Source organism: Equus quagga, chromosome 3 (genome assembly GCF_021613505.1).
Source record: "Equus quagga isolate Etosha38 chromosome 3, UCLA_HA_Equagga_1.0, whole genome shotgun sequence".
Lineage (NCBI taxonomy): Eukaryota > Metazoa > Chordata > Mammalia > Perissodactyla > Equidae > Equus > Equus quagga.
This window is the reverse complement of record NC_060269.1, coordinates 139,527,781-139,544,847: the sequence shown is the minus strand read 5'-3', so window position 1 is coordinate 139,544,847 and position 17,067 is coordinate 139,527,781. Positions and strand designations below refer to the sequence as shown.

Here is a 17,067-nt window from a genome sequence, read left to right as displayed (position 1 = left end):
GTGGTTGCCAGGTATGAGTAAAACATGGTTCCGTCAAGCACCATGGAACGTCACGCAGCTTTCTACAGCATGACAAGCTGCTGAGGCTTAAATCAGGATTTACTTGTCGTTTTTTATAAAATCAAAATGAAAAAAGAGGGCTTTTTAAGCATTTCTGGAGATTATGTGAGAGGGAGAGAATAATAAAAGACCATAGAAAATTTAAAAACCTGAGTACATCTATTTACCTTGAAAGCCCTAATTTAAAATGATATATAGGAATACGTTTATGACTGGATACATTTTAAATTCTTGACTCAGAGAAAAAAATAAACTTTTTAGCAATTAATAGCCATTGTGTGATTAGCTGTCAAATAGGCTAGAATGGCTCATAACTGGATCAGCAGAAAGTACAGCTGTGAAAAGCTCAACTCTATTAATGTTTGCCTGTCCTGTGAATCTGGTTACTCTTTTTTCCAGCAAATTCCAAGCCCGTGTTTTAACCCTCTCCTGACATCCATTGACCAAAATTCCCCAAGTTGTCTCCCTGCTGCATAATCTATAGTTATTTGACTTTTTTCTTCCTACAAATTAACAAATATTCTAACCTTTAGACTTAGTATCTTCTCTTCTGGCTTGAATCCTCACTAGGTACAGAAGATTATCGATCAAAATTAAGCGGGGACTGCTTTGCAGATTTGGCTTGCCCTGAAAAGTGCCGCTGTGAAGGGACCACAGTAGATTGCTCCAATCAAAAGCTCACCAAAATCCCAGACCACATTCCCCAGTACACTGCAGAACTGTAAGTTCATCTCCCAACACAATCTGGGCTGGGAGGGAGGGAAGGACAGCGTCAAAGCATTGGAATATTGGTCTTGCCCTTTTATTCTCAATAAGTACAGTAATTTTAATTAGCACACGTTGGCATAAGTCTTCTTTGTACAAGAATATATTAGAGGCTATCTTACTTCATCTTTTGAGATACAACTACAGAAATTAATTTACTTCTCAAAAATTCAGTTAGCACTTAATGCTAATGATAGTAGCATTTATTTGATATTAATTTCTTGAGTATTATTTATGCCCCAACCCATTTCTAAGCACTTAGATTTTTAAAGTAGTTAGTTTTTACAGCAACCGAATAAAGTAGTTTGAGAGTCACCCTTTTGATTCTCTGTTAATTATGAATTCAATCAAAGAATCCTTTTTTATCTGCTTTACTATTTCACTGACTCACAAGTGGAAGGATTTGGTGATTATCAAGTGTTAAAGCACAAAGGATAGTTTTTTCTGAACAATGGAGAGCACAGCAGGAAAGCTGAAAGACGAGCATGATCAGATTTATTTATGACCCTAACGTAGGGCCTGGCGTAGACTAGGTGCCAAAATATGTTTGTTGAATCATTTATAGATTGTATGCCCATGCATGGTTTGCCTTTGCTGACTTTATGTATAAATGTAAGACATTTAATGTGAGTATTCTGAAAATCCAGGGAAAACCTCATGAAATTTCATCATTTTCTGAACGTCTTAGCGGAGTTTATGGATAGCACCATCTGGTATTTGTCATTAACTGCTCTGCATAGTTGGGTGTCTTTTTGTGCATGTATAATCCTTTTGTCTTCAACTAGATTATAGCCCCTTGATGACAGGGATTGTGTTTTATAGTTTATCTCCCACTATGCCTATACTCATGCCTGTTACTTAATGAATTTAAAGCAATTTGAATAATTAAAAATAATGTAATGCTTTCAAGGAGATGACAGGAACTAACTACCCTGTGGTTATAGTGATGCTTTTTTTATTCCTGTTCGTTTGTGAAGCTATTTCATAGCTCCAGGACTTTTTGAAATGCATGGGGACCATGCAGTAAAAGCCCTGAAGTCTATTTTTATAGTTCTGTGTGGAATTATGCTTATTTCCAATAATAATACAAACAATAATTCAAATTATATCTTCCAGCATGATAGCACCTTAAATAGGCTTACTTGTCAATCAAGAATTGTATTAGGAACTAGCATCTAATTTGTTTTTCAGCAGGGGTTGTGTGTGTTTTAAGAAATTAAGAATTTTTTTTAATTATACATTTAAAAATTAGTAGTGGGAAGAAAATACTTGCAAATCATATATCTGATAAAGGATTTATATCCAGAATACACGAAGAATTCTTGCAACTCAATAAAAAATGTACATTACCCAGTTAAAAAATTATTTGTATGGATGTTTCTCCGAGAAGAGATGCAAATGGCCAATAAGCATATGAAAAAATGTTCAGTATCATTATGTATTAGGGAAATGCAAATCAAAACCGCAATGAGGTAACACTTCACATCCCCTAAAATAGCTATAAAAACAAAAAAAGGACAATAACAAGTGAGAGAAATTACACTCCTCATATGTTGCTTGTGGGAATGTAAAATGGTGCCTCACCTTTGGAAAACAGTTTGGCTCTTCCTCAAAGAGGAACATAGTTTTACCATGTGACCCAGCAATGCCACACCTATGTATATATTGAAAAGAACTGAAATCATGTGTTCACGCAAAAACTTGTACACTGATGTTTATAGCAGCATTATTCATAATAATCAAAAATATGGAAGCCATGCAAATACTCCTCAACTGACAGATGGATAAGCAAAATGTAGTATGTCCACACGATGGAATATTATTTGGCCATGAAAAGGAATGAAGTACTCATAAATGCTAAACACAGATGAACCTCGTAAGCATTAGGCAAAGTGAAAGAAGCCAGACACAAAAGGCCACATTCCATTTATATGAAATGTCCAGAATAGAAAAATCCATAGAGATAGAAAGTAAATGAAAGGACTGAGGCAGTGGTGGGCAGCAAATTAGGAGTGACTGCTGGTGCGTATGGGGTTTCTTTTTTGGATGATGAAGGTGTGCTTGAGTTAGAGAGCAAAGATGGTTGCACAATTTTGTGAATATACTAAAAACCAATGAATTGTACACTTCAAAAGGGTGCACGTTATGACATGTAAATTGTAAATCAAAGCTGTTAGTGAAAAAATTGATGGAACAACTGATTAGGAAAATTAATCGTCTAAAATGCTTTTAGGCAGTGGGGCAATAGTGAAAAATAAAGTTTGAGAAACCTTGTTTTACATATTACTGAAAGAGCTGATTTTGATTTTTGATTATCAATTTTCTCTACTATATGCTTCTTCTTATATTTTATTTTGATCCTTAAAATTTGAGTGAAATGGGAAAAAAATCAGTACTTTCCACAAATCTTCTAAGATATGTCTTATATTTTGCTTTAGGATAATCATTAAATAATGTTATAATTCTGTATGAAAAATAAAATTTAATCCCTTCCTGACTGTTGGTAATGAAACTTTTCTGTTTCCGCAGGCGTCTCAATAATAATGAATTCACGGTGTTGGAAGCTACAGGAATCTTCAAGAAACTTCCTCAGTTACGTAAAATGTAAGCCGTGCATTAGCCATCTTTTTATATTTCTGTAGTATTTTGTTGTGCTTTTCCCGTGCTTTTGCAGTTTTATTTAGATTTCTTTGGAAATTGGAAAATATAAAAGATCCAGGGAAATTTCCATGCAATGACTACCTGTGACATGAATTTAGGGTAATCTCTGAGAGGAACCTGAGTAATCAGCTCTTCTGTATGTATTCAAACGATGTCAACCACATTTTCTGTAGCAGAGCCCTAGCATCTTACTTTAACTCAGACAGCTGGTCTGTTCTGTGGCCACAGCAGGAATCCAGCAATCTAAGCACATTAGAGATGGATTCAGTAATGTTTTGTAACTTCCTTTACTATTCCCCAAACCATGCTGTTATTTCTCTTTCAGCACATTCGTGTCAACTATTTGACTTTTTGCTTCATTAAACTTTCATTAGAATATAGTCAAAATTAATGATTGGTAAACTGGCTTGATAGCTCATCTGTACTACGACGTGTCCACAATTCATATTTTAAAATATGTTTACAAGCTCAGCAGTTTCAAGAACACTCAGACAGTACTCTGCCCTCGGTGAGGAGGAGGGAGGGGCAGGAGAGAGGCCAAAAGTGTAAGGACAATGAAGCCCCCTCCACATATGAGGAACCCTCAGAAGGAGGAAAGAATTCTTCCGTGATAGCTGTGCTTTTGTATACGTAACTGGCCTGCAGTCACTAGACTGTAAGTGACAGAGCAGACTGAAAACACTTCCTGCGCACTTGACCCCTGTACTCTACTGCCTCCTGAAGAGTTTCTAATTGTTTAATTGTTCTCCTTATTCACTGACACTAACTGCTCTTGCTTTTCAGCTCTAAGATGCCTTTTAATTGAATACATATTCATTGAGCAGCTACTATGTGCAATGCTCTGAGGGGAATAAAATGATACATAAAAATGATCCTTGTTCTGAGGGCATTCCTAGTCTAGGAGAAAGAGAAAGAACCTATAGAAAGGTGTTGTCTCAACTGGACATTCTTGCCCTCTGGGCAAGCGTTGTAGTATTTTGTATTAAACAAAATACTGACAGTTAAGTTGATTGCTTTGACACATTATTATATGAGCAGTTTGAGAATAAACCCATATTCAGATACATTTCTGATGCTATCTAAGCATGAAGACATTTTAGTCCATCCTTCTTCTCTCTACCCAGTTGCCTTCTTTTAGTCATTAATTCATTGAATAGTTTTAAGCAGGGGCATTTCTTTTCCCTATTAAGTTTTATGGCAGACATAAAGGTTTATGCAGCTCCATACCTGACGTCTAGAATTTTGTTCTCCTGGGGACCCTTGCAGACCATTTTTGCATTGATTGGGCTGGTGTTTTTCACCATAGGCATTCCCCCTTAGTATTCTTATCACTTTGACTTGATGGAATAGGAAAGTAGCGTCTTTTCAGAGCCTTGGGAGTGCTGGGCAGTGAAGAGCTTGGAGACTGTGGAAGACTTTGTTCAGTAGAGGAAAATGATCAATCATATTCTTTCAGTGCCTTCATTGTTAGAAATTGTTTAAAATTCTTGTCTCAACAATTTTTATTTAGAAACTTTAGCAACAATAAGATCACAGACATTGAAGAGGGAGCATTTGAAGGAGCATCAGGTGTAAACGAAATACTTCTCACAAGTAATCGTTTGGAAAACGTTCAACATAAGATGTTCAAGGGATTGGAAAGCCTCAAAACTTTGTGAGTATTCTTATTTGCCTTGTGATTCTTCTCCTGCAGGATTGTGGCTCATTGGTCATTCGGACCCTGGGAGGGGGCGGCTCCGACTCTTCCTCATCCCCCAGCCCAGTTCTGTCTCTCTCACACACACACGTTTTGTGGATGCAAACTGTCTCTTACCCCATTACTCCTGACTTCAGTATGTTGCTTGCAAAAGATCAAGAATCTCTCCTGGCTGCTAATTCCTCAGTGAAAATGATTGTCCTTGCTCCATGCTTGTGCAGCTCTGGCTCCCCAGTTTGCCTCAGAATGACCATTCTCTTTCCTCTTCCTCAAACACCTCCATCTAAGACTCTCGCTTGTCCCAAAGTCACTAGCTTCAGTGTCTTCTCCAACCCCTGAGGCAAAATAACTAACACCTTATCTAAAGACCCCCTTTGTCTGCCCCTGCAAAGTCTTAGTCAAAGAGAGAGAGACTGGCTGGTGGTAGATCTTTTACTATCTATTTCAAAGAAAACATGCCGAGAGTTCTGTCTCCTTGCTCAGGAGTGGGGAGGTTGGGAAAAAGAAACTGTCTCTGTTTCCCAAAGATTGTTGGCCAAGGAGAATGAGGATTGGATTGACTAGTACAGACAACACTTTAAGTTATTTGAATGTTCTACAGTGCATATATGTAGTCTGTATTATTATCTCTAAGATGTGTAATTATGTTGGACAAAAGTGGTGGCCTGAAAATTGAAGGAGACACAAACCAAACTCTGAAGCCTTTGGAAGACATGAAGGAAACTATTTGTAACCAAGAAGCAGCCTTTGGTGATTGCCGTGGAGAGAAGGCCAAGCTCTCCTCTAAACCCTCACCCTGCCCCGCATAGCCCCTCATAGCCACACCCAGGGGGACTGATAGCCTGGGGCATCCCTTGCCTGCTGCTTATCAGATGCAGAGGGAGAAGGACACCGCCCCCGCCAGTGGGTATGTGTTAATAGCATCCCAAATTCAAATCCTCCTGAAAATCCTCTGCACATGAAAGCAGAAGCACTCCCCTTGAGCTTCACAGGGATGGCCTGGAACCTACCCATCCAGCAGCACCGGCCTGCAACCTGCTTACCTCTCCCTTGGGCTGACTTGGAACCCCTTCAACATGTTATGCAAAGATTCCTTCAGACGTTTTCTGGAGGAGATCCTGAGGAATGTGCAGAAGGAGGGCAGAGAAGCTATACCCCAGGTGGCTGCCCCTCCTTCTGTCCCCGCTCCCTCCCCTAAGCTGTCTCAGGTAACTCAGCAAAGCACAAATCCTGCTACAAGCAGAAGCCTCTCTTCTTAGACAGTAGAGGGACTACTCCTTACTAGAAACTTCTTGCAGGAGCAGTACAGAGGTGGGGTGGGAGGAGCCTATAACTCCACCTATCTTAGTCTGCCTTGGGCTGCAGTAACAAGATACCACATATGGATGACTTAGACAACAGAGGCTTGTTTTCTCGTGGTTCTGGAGGCTGAAAGTGCAAGATCAGGGTATGGCAAGGGTTAGTTTCTGGTGAGATCTCTTCTTGGTTTATAGATGGCTGCCTCCTAATTCCATTCACAGGACTCTCCCTGAGACAAGTTCTCTAAATTCATCTTTCTCCTTCATTATATCTCCAGTAGTGTTTTGAGGCCTCTCATATTTTGGCTCTGGAGACAGACACTCACTGATCTCTACTTAATCCCACTGTGGCCGACAAGCATGATAAAGCATTTAGAGCCAAGCTCAGGGTATTCAAAGGCCTAGAGTGGGTTTATCTGGACAGATCTATTCCTCTAAGTGGTATCTTTCAGCTTATAACTGTAAAGATTTTGGCAAGACATCCCCATTGCCCCTAGACTTCTTAACTCTTTAGAATTAGTATGTGTCCTAATTTAACTACTAACTCTTAGTGGTACACGTACATATTTCAGTGAGTCCTTGAATCCCCGATTGGAGGCAAAGTGTGGTACCCATGTGTGCTCATGGATTTTTCTAGCAACAGAAAGCAAAGTTTTCTTCAACTTCTCCCAAGAATCCATAACTCAAACAAGATTAAGACCAAGTGCTCTTTATTATTTATGGCAAAGGATAGTGCTGACAGAAATGCTTTTCTGTTGTGCATTTGTTTCTTATCATAAAATGATGTCTTGGTAAGGATGGCATCATCCTTTCTTCTTATCTGTGACTTAGCAGAATGCAAAAGTTGATATTTTTTATTTATTGTAGGGCAATCTAGATTTTTAAAGGAACATTGTGGTGTTAATTTATTTTTACCTCTCTTTTTTACACACTGCAATCTTCTGGTGGGGTGGTCAACTCATGTTTAGGAAAATTAAGGAAAACAAATTAACTCAGCAATTCTGGATAAGATTTATGGCAACTGTTCATTTTTACATAGGCTTTTTAGAAACTTTTCGCTCCTTTTATAATCCTCACAAATAAGCAGTTTAGTAAATAATTGAGAGCTGAACCAAAATGTAGCAGTGACCAGAGTATTAATCAAGTGGCAATGACTGAAAAAAAAATGGTCCTAATTTTTCGAGAGAAGCCTATTTAAACTGCATTGTGAACAACTGGGATCTGTTAACTATTGCCTCTTTTTAAGTTCTAAACCTAAAACACTGAAAAAATTTTCATAAAATAATTTATGCAAGCTTTGTGGGTGCTCAGTCAAGTTTGGCACCCCCGCCCTTGTTGACATTGACTTGGCATATAAGTCGCTGAGATAACCTCAGTTCTTTATCTGCTGTGGTTATTGATCGTTTTCTGCCTCCTTTCTGTTCAACCTCAGATGTAATGCTACATGAATACACAAATCACAGGACTTCAAGGGCTTAGAGAGCTGTAGGTGAATTAGGATGTTCTGTAATCATGCAAACATAATTATAGCATCAAAGGAAAACATTCTACCCTCATCAGACTGGGTTGTAAGTCCATGCTGAGACTCACTGTGCATTTTGTAACTGAGTGTTATCATTGACAACTCTAGGCGTTTTATTCTTGCAAGCGTTCTCAGTACACATCCACAGCAATTCCCAATAACACAAAAACATTCAGAAAACAGTAGTGAATGCTACATGTTTGCAACAAGGGGTTATTTTGGTCCTCAGATAGGCAAAATTGATTTCCTGATGCTTTATCACTATAACAATGTTCTCTCTCTTCCCTCAGGATGCTGAGAAGCAATCGCATAAGCTGTGTTGGGAATGAGAGTTTCATAGGACTCAGTTCTGTGCGTCTGCTTTCGTTATATGATAACCAAATTACTACAATTGCACCAGGGGCATTTGATACTCTCCATTCTTTATCTACTCTGTGAGTATGAAACATAGTCCTCATTTATGTATTACTTCAGCCAGTGTGTTATATTTTTCCTTTTATTAATAACATTTTAATGCATTATTAGGCATTTCATAAAAACATGATCAAGGATTTAGTATTTTTTAAAAAGGACAAATTTGTTCGTGTTAAACTTATGTTAATTTTCTAAAAATATTACCTACTATCTTATATTAAAATGTAATAAGAATTATAATATTTTTCAGTCAATTATTTTTTATAATAATGTGACATGGCTTAATTTATAAATTTTAATCTTATTATAACTTGATTGTGCTGCAAATAAAAGAAATGTTAAAGATTTTCCCCAGTGTTCTCTCAGTGGGGTCTTTTCAATGTAAGTATCATAAAAACAGAGTTTATAGGGTTATTGCCAACAAACTAAGCTCAAAAGGATCATTCACAATGACAGGAGATACATTAGGATGACCAGACCAATAATAAAGCTGTTCACTAGAGGGCATTTACTATGATATTAGAAAAATATTGAAGAAATAGGTTGAGCCTCTTCAAGAGGATATTTTATGTAGACAGTTCGAGAATAAAGAGTATTTGTAGGTTTATAGACAGAACTCAGAAAGTAGCAAAAAACACCCCATCTCCGAACAATGTATTTCAGGCCTCTTGTATGAAAGTATCTAAAAATAGGTGTTTGAGATGATAAATCTAACTGATATGATTTCCTAGTATTGGTGGCATCTAAACATACTAATCTAAATCAAAAGATACAAAAAAAGCATGTTCAACATAGCTCAAGTCACTGAAGAAATTATTTGAGAGAAGCATCCATCCATCAATAAGGTACTTAATCCTCTTTTCACATAAAATGTGACATTTTACATCGACTGACTAATTTGTGCATATTAAAGATGGCATGTTTATAAATAATGGGATTGTCAATAGGTTCGTGCTGAAGTGGTGAGATGCCAAAAGTACCAAGATTTGTAGAAGTAAATTCATTTTTATAACCGGCATTTAATCAACCCAGCTGTCACTTTAGATGGGGAACCTATTCTCTGGAGCAAATAAAAGATGGAAATCTTGAAATGACAAATTAATGAAATAGCTGTTGTCAGGTTAAACTCAATAATATAAGGTAATCAGCCTTCATCTTTATATTAAATTACTGCATTATCAGTGTGGGGAAGTTTGACAGCAAGTCAGATTTCTGACAAGTTTAAATTATCTCTAAATGAGATATCTATCAGGAACCACTGCATAAACCCTAAATTGCTGCCTTCACTTTATTTTTTGCATGAAATTATTTGAAGAATCCTTATATGAAAGTATTGTTGCTATTTTTTTAAGGTACAAGCATAAAAATTTTGGCCCCCAAAAAATCATCTCATATGTCGAGTGATTGGATATGAATGGGGTGGGGAGGATACAGATAAGAAGGAATCATTCCAACAGAAATAGTGTGGGAAAATGGTAGCCTGGGGTTTTGGGAAGAAGAAGAAAGTGAAACCCTAAACTCAAATCTGCATTGTTTGCATGTGACGCTTAGAAACCTCTTGGCCAATCCCTTTAACTGTAACTGCTACCTGGCTTGGTTGGGAGAATGGCTCAGGAAGAAAAGAATTGTAACCGGAAATCCTCGATGTCAAAAACCATACTTCCTCAAAGAAATCCCCATCCAGGATGTTGCCATTCAAGACTTCACTTGTGATGATGGTAAGAAAGCTTGCCAAATCTTTGATCTTCAGGTGTTAAAGGGACTGTTCTGTTCTTTTTTTATAACAGCTTCATTGAAGTATAGTTCACATGCCACAGAATTCACCCTTTTAAAGTGCACCATTAAGTGGAGTGTAGTAAATTCACAGAGTTGTGCAACCATCACCACTATTTAATTTCAGAACATTTTCGTCACCCCAAATAGAAACTCTGTCCCCATTAGCAGTCACTCCCCAGTATTCCTGCCTCTCAGCCACATGTAGCTTCATTTCAATTGGAAAAATCATCTTAAAGACTGAGTTTAAGGTTTTTCTAATTATAATAGGCCATGGACTTTTTTGGTGTGGCAGTTTATGCTTCCATGCCATTCTCTTCTTCATTTGCTTTACAAATAGTTATTTCTCTTTCTTTTTATTTTTTTACTGAGGTAACCTTGGTTTATAACATTATATAAATTTCATGTGTACATCATTATATTTTGATTTCTGTGGAGACTACATTATGTTCACCACCCAAAGACTGATTACCATCCATCGCTGTACACACGTGCCCTGTCACATCTTTCTCCCTCTTCGCTCCCCTCTTGCACTCTGGTACCCACCAATCTAATCTCTGTATCTATGTGTTGTTGTTGTTGTTGTTTTTATCTTCTACTTGTGAGTGAGATCATACAGCATTTGACTTTCTCTGTTTGGCTTATTTCACTTAGCATAATACCCTCAAGGTCCATCCATGTTGGACCTTGATTTCATCTTTTTCTGTAGTTGAGTAGTATTCTATTATGTATAAATACCACATCTTCTTTATCCATTCGTCCTTTGATGGGCACCTAGGTTGCTTCCAAGTCTTGGCTATTGTGAATAATGTTGCAGTGAATGTAGGTGTGCATATATCTTTACACATTCATGTTTCCGTGCTCTTTGGATAAATACCCAGCAGTGGAGTAAGTGGATCATATGATAGTCCTGATGCTGCAGGGCACAACAGTACAGCGTATCATAGTTCAGGCAACAGTTATGGTGCACCTTTTGCTCTGTTGTTTTGTTTTGTCTTGTTTGAGCAACAGGACACTTTCTCAGACTGCACTTTCACATCTGAGTCTACGTTGTGTTTCTGAATGTTTTAGAAGATTTTCCAGTCTCTAACTTGTGGTTGATTACTATTTATATAGCTTCATTTTAACTTTTCTTTATTATCCTAAGCATTGTTTTAGTAACTACGATTTTCAAATGAGAAAAGCAATTGACTTATAAATAGAAATTCTAGTAAATCTAACAAGAATAATAGTTGCCACTTTTTAATGCTTTCTGTATGTCATTGCATTTGGTACATAATTGCATTGCATTACGTAGCCTTGTAAGGTAGGTGGAGCTGGTTCTATTATTATTGCCAGTGAATGGAGAGTTCATTTGAGCCCTGTATTTTAAAATGAGGGGCCCTTACAATTTTTGCTAAATTTTTTTTTTTTTTTTTTTTTTAAAGATTTTATTTTTTCCCTTTTTCTCCCCAAAGCCCCCCGGTACATAGTTGTATATTCTTGGTTGTGGGTCCTTCTAGTTGTGGCATGTGGGACGCTGCCTCAGCGTGGTCTGATGAGCAGTGCCATGTCCGCGCCCAGGATTCGAACCAACGAAACACTGGGCCGCCTACAGCAGAGCGCGCGAACTTAACCACTCGGCCACGGGGCCAGCCCCAATTTTTGCTAAATTTTTAAGATTAATCTGTCCCTTTGTGCCTCTGCATGTCTGTCTCCTTACAATTTCTCCATAATTCAGTTTAGATTTATATATTCTAATTATAATTTGTATAAATAACTGAACAAAGAAAATACAATTATAATTGTATTGATAATACAAATTGTGAATTATTTTTTGGAATTCAGCCCTAGGCAATCTGAAAACAGTGCTATATAAAATGTATGGCAGCTGTTTGTAAATACTTAATGCCCTGCACATAAGTGATCATATGTCTCAAGACTTCTGTGTTTATTACATTAATTTAAATGCACACAATCCCACCTAGCATCTTCAAAGCCACAAATCTGGGTTTTCCTGTGTTTCTTTTGGCAATTTAGGAAATGATGACAATAGTTGTTCCCCCCTCTCTCGCTGTCCTACGGAATGTACTTGCTTGGATACAGTCGTGCGATGTAGCAACAAGGCCTTGAAGGTCTTACCCAAAGGAATTCCGAAAGATGTCACCGAATTGTAAGTAAAGCTCATCTTTCCCTTTTCTGAACAATTAATATTTCACACACCAAGGGAGATGGAGACCAAACAAAAATCTTTAGAGTCCTGTTTGCAAATTACATTCTATGGGCCATTAATTAGTATCATGTAAAATTCTAAACAAATAATAAAAGCTAGTTCAGATACCCTTGGGAAATGCTGGTTGTGTGTTTCTGGGTTTTTTCATTGTAGGGTTTCTCAGTGCCTTTATTATGCTAAAGTGCACAGTGAAGCTCCAAGAGAAGACGGTAAAAATATAAGGTAGCTCCCGTACTTATTTGTCCCTATGGATCTTTTCTCATGGAGTATGTTCCATCAAATGCACCTTGGGAAATGCTATATATTTAGTTTATCTCCAATGTCTAGGATATTCCATATGGTTAATTATTCTTTACCATTATGTCCCCTGGGAGAATATCTCACCATATGGGATACGTAAATATCTGGGATGTAGAAGAAGCTGGCATAATCCTTACCCTTAAAAGAGATACTGCTCTTTGGGCTTGAATCAAAGTCCTTTAGATTGTAAAGACTATGAGGCTAATTATCCCTAACATTTTCATAACTGATATTCAACCGCAAATTACATGGCCAATATACACATAACTAGATTTTAAGCACTATCCGCACTTCCTTAGCTGTCTCATGCTATATATGTGGAATGAAATAAATCAGAAAATAAGTCACATGGAACAATGACGCATGTGTGCTCCATTCCATTCCTTTGTATACTAATGTACTACGTACAAATGCTTGATATGCAGTTGAGTTATTTTGCCTCTGTTTACTTTTTTATTTGTATGGAAGCATGTATCAAAAATGGTTGAAGTCTAAATGTAATTCATGCAAATATGTACCTGTAATTCATGTAGATGTGTACAAGTATTCCAAATGAGCAGCTTTGATAAACTTTGGGCAACATAGAACATAGGAAATGAGTTTCAAGAAGATGTCATTTCAGTTATTGAAGAGCTTGTTTTCAGATCGTGTGCAGTTCCATGAATCTTAATTCAGTCTTGAACACTTAGAGAAAAAAGGTGTAATCTTAGCACATATGTACAGAAGGTCTCTCTTAGATTTGAATTGTCGTAAAGTGTTCAGTTTCTCTCTCTTGTCACCATTCACAGTTGTTAATTAACTATAAGCACTGCTTGGTGTGTGTGTGTAATTAAATACTTAATTCTTACTTTAGTGTGTGTTTATTTCAGAAGATTACTCCCTCAGTGTCAGCAAGCTAGATAGCTATAGTATTCTGTATGCAAAGCATTGATTCTAGGAGCACCCCAGCCAAGAACATAACACACAGAATGACATTCAGATCATCTTTGATGCTAAATCTCTTCTTCTACCATTTAACTGGCCCATGTTTTAGTTGTTTTGCCTGATTTCCATCCAATAATTTTAAACGTCCTTTAATTTCCTTACTAAACTACATCTAAGAAACTGTTTGATTCTTGTCCTGTCTATGCCATCTGTGTATTTCTTCTGTCACATAGTCAAATCTTCAGTCTATTTCTCTACAAATTATTAAAAAGTAATCCTTTTTTTTCTAAAGAAAATGTTATAGAGATGAGGAAAATAACTCATCTCTTGTGAATTCTAGTTTTACTTCCCAGAAAGCTTGTTCTTAGAATTGTACCAAGTCAGCAGGATTTTTCTCTGCAGTAACATATATGCACACATTAGAAAAATTTCATGTGTGTGTTATATTAAATTATTAAAGAATTTGGCAAAAATAAGTATGTATTGGTGGACAATTCTGAACAAATGGTATCCATTACTTTTAATCAGTTCCATATAATTTCCCTCTTAGATTGTTTTACGTGTAGACATCCATAGTGCACATTCTGAATCTTTTTAGCTTTCTGTTGTGCTGTTTCTGGAATAAAGGAAGAGTGCTGAAGTCTATGGGATTATGCTGCCCTCTAGTGGTAACAGGAAATACTTAGCTAGAAGAAAAAGGAGAGAAGTTGAAATACAAAAATTTGAGTAGGCATAAAGGGTCGTAACATATGCCCGACTCTCAATCAAATATTTATTACATATTTTGATCATTTGTGCCTTTTATATATCAGTTTTCATTTTGAAATATTTGAAATATACATTGTTGACTCAGGAAATTTCTTAGCTACTTCTGTATTCAGCAAAAATGCTAACTTCAACCTTGGATCTCAAGACTGACCACAACACTGAGGCAGGCGGGCTCATGTGCCCAACATGCCAGAATTGTTTGGGGGCACATCTATAGGCAGATGACCAAGGAACTGAAGGACATTTTTACTCCTCACCACTATATTCTCGGAAAGAACAGCCTTGGAAGGAGATGAAATTTATTTTTCTTTTTGTGACATCATGGATATAACTTTAAGCATTCCTTTATTTTTGTGTCTTGCCAGTTAGCCCACAACCTATCTATTTTCTGATTATTCTGCTAACTCTAATCAGAAAGGGAAAATTTACTTATATGTGGCCATCTGATTATTGCTTTTGCATATATATGATATATTTGTATATTTGATAAATGTTGTGATTTCCTATGAAACCTCCTAAAATTATTATTACCAAGCTGTATATACAGTGATAAAAACTATTTCAAAGATATTTTTAATTGAAATCTAATTATTTTTAAATTCCCAAGTATCTCTTTTAAAGCACCGATCTTTATTTACTAACTGTATTGATATCCATGAAAGCATTGAAGAGAAGTCTTGTCCTCAGTAGCAAGGTTCTGCCAGTAGTGAATGCATTTCATGGCATTGTCTCCAGATAAAAACAAGCGAACTGGAGGCTGACTAAAACTATGGTTGGTTGAATGAACCTTCTTGCTGACACACAAGTGGTTGCATACATGCCTTGCCTTCTTAGATAAACCGCAAAGAACTGGACTCACCAGTCTCCCCTTGGTTTTATAATTTAACCTAAGTGATCCGCAAAATAATTCTACTGGATTGGACAACACGGCTTTTTTTTTCTTTATTTCTCTTAAATAAACATCCCAGCTAAGAACATGACCTCTTAAAGACAAATCTGCCAAGTGCTTCCCTGCCTCAATGAAGAGTGAAATATTGTTCAACTATTTTATGATACACTACTGTTACTTTAAAAAAGATACTATTGTTTCCTTATTTTTAGGTATCTGGATGGGAACCAATTTACACTGGTTCCTAAGGAACTCTCTAACTACAAACATTTAACACTTATGTAAGTAATGTATTATATTTTTCTGTCTTTGACTTCTTATTCTGTTTCATGAAAATGGGGATAGCAAGGAGCAGAAGATTTAGTGAACCTTTCAGATAAAATAAATCATTTACAGTTAGATGGCTCCCTCCTTGCTCGTTGAAGTTCTGGATCACTAGCTACATCTTCATTGAATATCAATCAGGCGATGGAGTGTCTTAGAAAAAGGTCCTCCTTTATTCAAAGTACAAATACGATTAAGTATGAGTATCAAAGAATTATAGAAATGCAGTAAATCGGTAATGAATATTGTGCATAATGAATGCAGTAAATTGATAATGAATAAGGCTATTTTATGACAAGCCAAGGAAAGAAAGATGGAAAACAATATTTTCATTCTTGACTTTAAGCAAAAGATAGTAGATAGTAGTAACTTTACTGAAAATGTATTTGAAATCTAGTTTATTAGGTTTTATTCTCTTATATAAAATACATTATGAATTAAGTTATGGGCTTCCAGTATTAAAATCTATTTTCTAAAATCCGTAGTTACTTACACAGCATTTAAGTAAACTTGTCAAAGATGCAGACATTTGGGGTATAAATTTCAAAACATTGAATTATTTTTTAATTTGGTTTGATGTCCTCCTAAAATAACATATTTTTTTGGTAACGTATGTAAACAGTTTTTGCCATCTTTAAGTTGTGAATACAAGATGATATTTAAACATACCAACATTTCAATAAGGTTATGTGCACACTGTTTAAAAATATGTATAATCTTACTATATATAATGTCACACAGCGTAGCTAGGTTAGTAGTTGATAAAACTTCTCACAAAACAAAAAATTAGCAACGATAGTGGATGTAAAGGGAAATGCTTTATCTTTAGTTTAAATCTATCTGATTTTAGAGTAAATATGACTAGTCGGCTTAGGAGGTGGATTTCTAGTATTCCTAGAATAAGGAGGTTTATTCCTAACTAGTGAATTCTAGAAACTTAGGTAGCAGAAAATGTTACATTTCTCAATGTATGCTTTATCCTAGGCAGATGGAGGTTAGCTAAAATGCTGTTGATCATTTTTAGTTTTCCTTAAAAGTATGGGAAAATCAAACGCTTTGTAAATGTGTGTAAGACTGTTTAAATGACGAAAGATTAAATTAAGAAAAGAGAGAATGTCTTCTAAAAGGTCTTATTCTGCCTCTCGTTATTTATTTAATAGCAGCAAAAACTGATTACATACATTTTCTTCGGTTAAATAAACCATTAAATTGCTGCAATTTCCAAAGGGTCACTTCAGCAGAATTGGGTCATTTGTGGGACAGCATGTGATTATTTAAAACCAGTTTGGAAATGAAAAATGAGAATTTGTAGATCCAGAAATGCTTTTACCAATGACTCCTTATGCAACTCTAGGCAAGTAACTTCTGCTAACATAGATATATTTATTTATTTTTAAAGTTTTGGTATAGTAATTCTGCAGCTAAGAAGATAAGGGATTATAAAGCTCCTATAACATTCCT

At 36.4% G+C, this 17,067-nt stretch overlaps 1 protein-coding gene across 2 annotated transcripts in view; it reads left to right on the top strand.

Annotated features, from left to right (window-relative positions):
* SLIT2 (slit guidance ligand 2) overlaps nt 1-17,067 on the top strand; it is a 366,489-nt gene that overhangs the window by 282,871 nt on the left and 66,551 nt on the right. For both annotated transcript variants that reach the window (XM_046656964.1, XM_046656963.1), the window contains 7 exons: nt 631-781; nt 3,355-3,429; nt 4,997-5,140; nt 8,293-8,436; nt 9,968-10,134; nt 12,209-12,341; nt 15,495-15,563. In XM_046656964.1, coding sequence (XP_046512920.1) covers nt 631-781; nt 3,355-3,429; nt 4,997-5,140; nt 8,293-8,436; nt 9,968-10,134; nt 12,209-12,341; nt 15,495-15,563 — 883 coding nt within the window. The remainder of the gene's footprint in view (nt 1-630; nt 782-3,354; nt 3,430-4,996; nt 5,141-8,292; nt 8,437-9,967; nt 10,135-12,208; nt 12,342-15,494; nt 15,564-17,067) is intronic.